The sequence below is a fragment of the Triticum aestivum genome, chromosome 4B (genome assembly GCF_018294505.1).
Source record: "Triticum aestivum cultivar Chinese Spring chromosome 4B, IWGSC CS RefSeq v2.1, whole genome shotgun sequence".
Lineage (NCBI taxonomy): Eukaryota > Viridiplantae > Streptophyta > Magnoliopsida > Poales > Poaceae > Triticum > Triticum aestivum.
This window is the reverse complement of record NC_057804.1, coordinates 405073655-405081041: the sequence shown is the minus strand read 5'-3', so window position 1 is coordinate 405081041 and position 7387 is coordinate 405073655. Positions and strand designations below refer to the sequence as shown.

The 7387-nt window shown below is 47.2% G+C and overlaps 1 protein-coding gene across 1 annotated transcript; it reads right to left on the bottom strand.

Moving 5' to 3' along the window:
* Positions 1-236: 236 nt before the first annotated feature.
* On the bottom strand, positions 237-5528 carry LOC123092380 (myb-related protein P). Its single transcript, XM_044514150.1, has 3 exons — positions 5103-5528; positions 4793-4922; positions 237-1396 (listed from the first exon to the last, which is right to left on the bottom strand). The coding sequence occupies exons 1-3, from the start codon at positions 5233-5235 to the stop codon at positions 619-621; spliced, it is 1041 nt and encodes a 346-aa protein (XP_044370085.1). The 5' UTR covers positions 5236-5528; the 3' UTR covers positions 237-618.
* Positions 5529-7387: the final 1859 nt, after the last annotated feature.

Sequence of the window (7387 nt, the reverse complement as noted above, 5' to 3'; positions counted from 1 at the left end):
AGAACCATCAGATTATAATGCATGGTAGATATTAAAACTACAGTACCCGTACAGTGATAGTTCAATTGCAGAGGAGCCGAACCCTCTATTTTTTGGAATGATTTTCCAAAAGTTGTGGGTCACTGGCCCCACGGCCTGTGTGTAGAATCGTCACTGATCATGAGACTCTCTAGTCACTGGCTCACTGCATTCGCTTACCCGTGGTTGACGGCCTGCCGAACAAGATCTTGCTCTGCTGGCTCGCAATACATATCCTTTTCCTTGTTACTCTATTTCGATCCGAATAGTGTACAGTCGGACACGAACTCGAACGGTTCAACTCAAAGGTTCATTTCACTGCTGCTGCAATGATGCGAGCTTCCACAGCAACCGGGATGCATTGCACAGAACACCTAGCAGATCCCCACTACGCTCAGACGCCATATACGACTCTACCACCAACGCTATGATATAGGAAAAGTACATGCACAAGACCACACATATTTACAAGAAAGCTAGCAAACGCTACCAAAACTTGCACACACACGACACCTGCTTTGCTATTGTTTCTGATAAAGAAAAAAGACACCTGCTTTGCAATGGGCTGTGACTGCTCGCCGCTGCCGTTGTGGGATCTTCTCAGCACGCGTCGGAGAGGAGCCAACTGACGAACGACTCTAGCTCGTCCGACTCGGAGCCCGTCGCCGCCTGCGGCTCAGCGGGCTGTAGAAGGCCATTCTGGGCTGGCTGGTCCCATAGATGGGATGCAAACCCCTCCCAGTCCATGTCCAAGAGATGGTCCACCTGAGACAGGCCTCCGGGATCGATGCCAACAAGCCCATTCTCTGCTGTAACGCTGCTGGACAGGAGTGCCTGCATCTCGCTCTCGTCCTCCATGATCCCAATCTGATTCATTGAGCTGTTCACTTCCCAGAGCCCCATCTGCTGATCCACCGTGCAGTTCGCCTCGAGGACGCCAGTCTGATCTACAGGGTCCATGACCATGGGCCACGTCCCATCCTCGCTGCAGGGCCCATCAGAAGTGTGGCTGACACTGATGCTGTTGTTGGGCTGGTTCTGGTCCGGGTCGACCACCGCGCTTCTAGCCTCGTCGCTCTGAGGTGAGCTTGACACCGATGACGCAGCGCCGGCCGGGCTAGATTCGTCCTTCGCCTTGGTGATGGGCTCCGGCACCGGCTTCTTCTTTGTGCTGCTCCTTGGCGACTGGCCAGGGGTGCGGCCGCCGCGCCGCTTGCCGGCGGCGGAAAGCTTGTTGATGTCGACGGTTATGGCGGTGTCGCTGACGGTGGTGTAGATCCTTCGAAAGGTGTGGATCTGCCGGCTGAGATGCGAGTTCCAGTAGTTCTTGATCTCGTTGTCTGTTCGTCCTGGTAGGTGGCTGGCGATCAGGGACCATCTGCCAGTCAGTCAGACAAAATGCATGCTGGTCAGCTGGAGATATTTACATGTCGCGGCTAAAAGCAAAGGGGATATATCTACACGAGAGGGCGACGTTTTACGAGGTTCTTTTTGCAGCAGGTTAACCGTGCTAAGGAGTAGTACACGGAGTACGGTTATCAAAAAACGAAAAGAAAAAAAGAGAGTACACGGAGTATAGTACTAGTGCATTGACGCAGGCCGCTGGTGTGCCGTAATCAGGGTGTGGGCTAGAGCGTGTCGTAAAGGGCAGAAAGCTCAGCGGCGTACACTTGACGGGCAGCAGCTTGCAGCCTAGTAGAGCCCTGGACCTCGGGGTCCCCTCAGCTCTCACTATCAGTGTTTGTCAACGTAAAGGCTGAAAACATTTAAGACACGTGGGCCCTGCATTAAACCTGCTGGGCCCACGGACAGTGACTCGTGAGCCAGATGTATTCGACAGCCAATGAAAATGGATGCTCTGTTTTTCGTCAATGAAAGAAAAAGAAAAACATCATATCTTGCATGATAATGATAGGGTGGGGTGTCAGAGAAAAGTCGCCACGAGAAAGAACTGCGAGTTAACCTTCGCAGGAAGAACGTGACAAGTTTTAATTGACAAGAGAGCTGATTGTCGCTTCTTGTTTCCTCGCCGTGGCAGGTGAAGAAGATTAGTGAAGGTATACGCACCGCGCCAACCTAGCTACTTTGCTTCTGGTTCTGGAGAATAGCTAGTGAGGTATTCATGCGCGCGGCTCACGCACATGTATGCACGTGCACGTGTAACGTGTTACCGTGCGTCTGTTTCACTCAGGCCATTCCCACTGTCTTGTACATATGCTGAGACTATGAAGTGGGCAAAAACCAACAAAAGAATCTAGTGTTGCAAGGTAATTAAAAGAAGAAAGAGGAGCTTGATGACCAATGAAGAAACAATTGCTAGATGCGGGACCTAAACAAAAGCATAGTTTACAATCTATAATAGCTTCCTAAATGAAGAAAGCAAAGACGCTATGCACCTACGCATTGAGGACTAACCTCCTCCTCTAAGCACCTATGTAATCAGACAGGTCTGATTGTTTCTTGGGCATTAGAAATGAGTGGTTAAGTGTGGACGGCGGATACACTTCAACGTCGCAGTTGGCCAAATTGTAGTTTATGCCAATTTTGTAAGTGTGAACCGCGGCGGCCCATCTTCTTTTTAAGTGCAGCTAGTTGAGACGGATTTGGACGGACATCAAGAATTGGAGTAACTTCAACTCGGTTAAAAATTGCTGATTATGCTACTTCGACATTTACTGTTGACATGTGTGTGTTTATATTTATTTAAGAATTACTTCCTCTGTCCCATAATATAAGAGCGTTTTTTATACTAGTGTAATACACTCTCATATTATGGGACGGAGGGAGTACAAGATTATGTTGTTTTTCATGATGCATCTACTGCTATTAGTTTTGTTTGGCTCCAAATATGAGTAGTCAAAGTTATATATAGGGAGAGAGGCTAAAAAAAGTTGGAGAAAGAGAGAGGCTAAAAGAAGTTGGGGAGAGAGAGGCTAAAAGAAGTTGGGGAGAGAGAGGCTAAAAAAGTTAGAGAGAGAGAGAGAGAGATTTGTTTTTTTAGTTGGAAAGTGGAGAGAGACATTTGTTATATTATTAGAAAATAATGGAAGTCATCTACTCCCTTCTTTTGTAAATATGTTGTTCTAGACACAAACATGTTTCTTTGAACATTATTTTAAATTTCTTGGTACATATAATAGAAAATAATTGAAATGTTTCCACGAGAAATCTAATGGTACTATTTGAAACGAGGTACTGTGATATTTTCGCAGTATTTTCATGAATTGTTTTTTGGTGTGTAGCAATAATTTTTTTTGTACTTTTTACTAACATACTCTCTAATGATCCCTCCAAAATATATATTTTTTCTAATGAATACATATATGTTTAAGATCCCACAAATTTCAATATTTTATGTATGAACAGACGGGGTAGTTGGTTCATATATGCGGTCGAATTCCTTAATATCCAAGGGAACTAGCTTTGGGTGGGTGCTAGCGGTAGCTATCTTGTGTGTTATATATACGTTTCAACACGAGAAAGCACACGGCAGCGATCATGTCCCGTGCAAGTGTTTTCTCTCGACAGAAAGGGAAAGAAATAATTTCCTTTTCCTATGCACTACAGATGATAAGCGGGTTTGTGTTGGAGTTAAAAAGGACTACGTGCGGGCACTGAAGACACAAATATATAGCGGAGCATTGACAGACCATGCATCTCCCTACGTGTATCACCACGCTCTACAAATTCCCGAGCTTGACCGAGAGGGCTGGGCTCGCCATGCAGGACGCGCGCGTGTTGCCTAGAAGGTTTCGTGCATTCATTGCGAAAGAGAGGAGCGATCAGACTGCAGACGCGCCATGCCCTTCCGCCACAGGTTTGGAATGCAACCAGCGACAAGCACCACATAGCTAAATTGACCTGACGGGAACGACACTACTATTGATTATGCACAGTAGAAAAAGCACATGAAACAAGGCCGGACGAGAAAACGAAGTGATGCCTATGTTAATTTCAGCCATATAAGCATACAGTAGCGTATTGGATGTGATGCCTCACCTCTCAACCCAAATTGTCGGACGTTGTACAATTTGCACTACAGTCATTACGCTATGATTTATATGTAGTAGCATACTGAGCTGTACGCTATGATTTTATGTATAAGCGTTATATCTGAACTCTCAACCTAAACAGTCGGATACCGTCTAGTTTGTGGTACACGCATCCGGCGTACGTACAGAGCTCTTTTACCAACGAGATTTTATCGTGGCATTTTCACGATTGACAGCTTCTGAACGCACGTGACAAAGCCATGCATGTGCTGCCAGAGACACAGTAGTCAATGCACTAGAGTTTTTTCTACTTACCTCTTTTGGACTGATCCATGTGGCTGTGACTCCCAATGGATCCTTTTTTTTCGAAGCCTCCCAATAGAACTTTATTACTCATTAATTCTACACTTTTGCTAGAACTCATTTAGATAAAATATAATCCTTTTTTTTTCGAAGCCTCCCAATAGAACTTTATTACTCATTAATTCTACACTTTTGCTAGAACCCATGTACACTTTTGCTATAAGATGTCTATGTGCTGACGTGGGTTGTATTTGTTCTTATTTTTAAAGTGAATGAGACCAAATTATATCTCATCTAGATGAGTTTTAGGTACTCCCTTAATTCTATGCATAGCGGGTTGTTCGAAAGTAGGGGTGCACGTAAACTTTGGTACACTGTAGTGCTGCCAGCGTACTATTTTTTGCAAGGGTAACATCGCAGGGTAAAAATTAAAGGTTGTAAACTAAAACAGGTGTATACTGGTATCCACAGACTCGTACCTGTTGCCAAGGGTGGCATGAAGTTTGACGATGAGGTCGTCCTCCTCCTTGGAGATGTTGCCTCTCCTCACCCCGTCTCTGAGGTAGTTGATCCACCGCAGCCTGCAGCTCTTGCCACACCTCAGTAGCCCTGTATATACAACCGAAGCAGGAACAGATGAACATACATGTTAGTCATGACCTGCCTAGTTAATCTGTCTGAAAAGTTTCAACTCATTAAGCACATGCTGCAGACAAAGAAAATAGCTAAAGTAGTCATGATGATGCTCTAGCTCTAGCTCGCACATGCACGGGCTTATGCGATATTCACCTGCATTCTTGGGCAGAGACCTCCATGAGCCCTCGCCGTGCTTGGCAATGTAGTTTGCGAGTATGTCGTCCTCCTCCGCCGTCCACCTCCCCCGCTTCAGCCCCACCTTCTCGCAGCACGGCGCCCTCCCCATGGCCGCCCTTGTATTCTGGAGTACGTGTCTCGCTGGCTAGCTCCCAACACACGAGGCGTGGTCGCCGGCCGGCCAGGCGGGCGTGGGCGATATTGCAGAGGCTAGCTACGTAGCTAGTTAGATACTAGTAGCTCGCGCGCGGTGGGGGTGTAGTGGATCCGCGCTCGCGTCCAAAAGGAGTTGGTGTGAGAGATGAAGGCGATGATCTTCCTCTTCTCTCTCTGGGTCAGTCGTTCGGGCGGCCCTGATCTCTTGGGGGCGGGGGCGAGCTAGCTTCGGCCACGCACGGTGGCAAGAAGAGGCGCCATAATATAGCACCGCGAGACGTCGCCCGGGCCCCGGTAGGGCGGTATACGTAGGAGGAGGAGCGTACTACGTAGTATCGGCAATTAACTTTGGCCCGAGTAGGGACACGAGCGGCCGTGTGGCTGGAGGCAGGGGCACGTGGGCGCCCCGGGACCTTTGGGCGCCGTGGCGCAAGACCTCACCATCGTCCGCTTCGCGGCCTCTCCGGCGACCACGTAGTTCGCACACATGGATCGCTATACACGCCGGCCGGCTGATGTGGTGTATAATATATTTACTCGAGGATCTTGGGAGAGCGAAATCTCTGTTTACCATCTGACCGCCTCGAGTTTTTTTCTCTCTCGAGAATGGACTGCCTCGAGTAGATGAACCATTTTGAATGCTATCCCGAAGCTGATTCAGTGGAGGGCTAATCGGCTCTTTTCAGTACGCTTCCCGATGGATATGGTTCATCTCTTCCTGTTGGTTAGCTCGTACCTAATCTTCCCCGTTCGAGCTTCTACTACTTACAAACTAACTCGCTATATATGCTTCATCTCTTCCTGTTGGACGTCTGGTCTGGTTTTCCCGTCCATGAAGGACTTTGTATCCCTATACACATTATTTATTGCTTAAACATAAAGCGAGTTGTTCCTTTTCCTTTTTGATGATATAGTTCATCATTCATGCCGAATGGTAAAGCGAGTTGTTCCTACTGATGTAGATTTTTTTGTTTGGAAAGGATTACTGATGTAGATTGAATTGGTTATATATATACGTGTCACTTCTTGCAGGGACGGACGCGTGCTATGTATGAGAAAAGGATTACAATACATAGATTGATTCGGAAGGTATCCCTTAGTGTTCGCGTTTGCTGTACAAAGCATGAGATCCAGAATATACCTCGACCAAATCTGATGCAACACGACACGATCCACACGCGCGGCACCTAACACACGCAGTACTTTTCCTCGCAAAAAAGAAAACACGGATAGTATATATACAACCAATGTGTTGCATTACTCACGCTACAAGCTAGCTGAGCTATGACGACGACTGTGATTTATCACGCAATGTGAGCTGCGCTGGTCGTGTCTGTCCTCTGTACTCGCGGGGAAGAAAAGACGGGCCCGACCATCTGTTCGGTGAGGAATCGTGAAGATTTCTGCGTGTGCCTCGATAGACGTCGCTGTGTTCCGATCGAGCCTTCCCTTTCGGTCTCTTCGGCTGTTGATCTCTTGTAGCTCGATCGAGGTGGGCAAATTGATCGATCGGGCCAGCGCTCGGTGTCCTTCCCGATCCAGCGTATCGATCGGTCCCTCCGTATCATTCCTCGCAGTGACGTCTGCATTATTGCGTATAATGTCTCGAAAATGAGACGAGGTATATAGGAGTACCTTCGAGACGGGCCTGCCCAGCTAGATCCATCACGGTCGACGGAAATTCGAAGGAGCGCATCCAGTTAGAAATATTGATATGCGTCGTGAGTCGAAAACTGGTTTCGGATGAATTTGTCTAAACAAAATAAAAACTTGGATTAAGGATCTCAGGCAACAAGCAAATACTCAGCTAGCACAGAATTTTCTTATCCTTTGGAGAGCAATCAGGGCAGCAAATGTGATCCTGCAGCCCCACTCTGAAGACAGAATCACATGGAAATTACACACCTCAGGAAACTACCGCGCATCCTCTGCCTACAATGCCCAGTTTGAGGATTTGCCAAGGACTGATTTCAAGACTTTGATCTGGAAAACTTGGGCCCCCGGCAAGATAAAATTCTTCTTCTAGCTCCTGCTTCACAACTGGCTATGGTGCAATGATAGATTACAATGTCGAGGTTGGAAAAATAATTACTTCTGCCCACTAT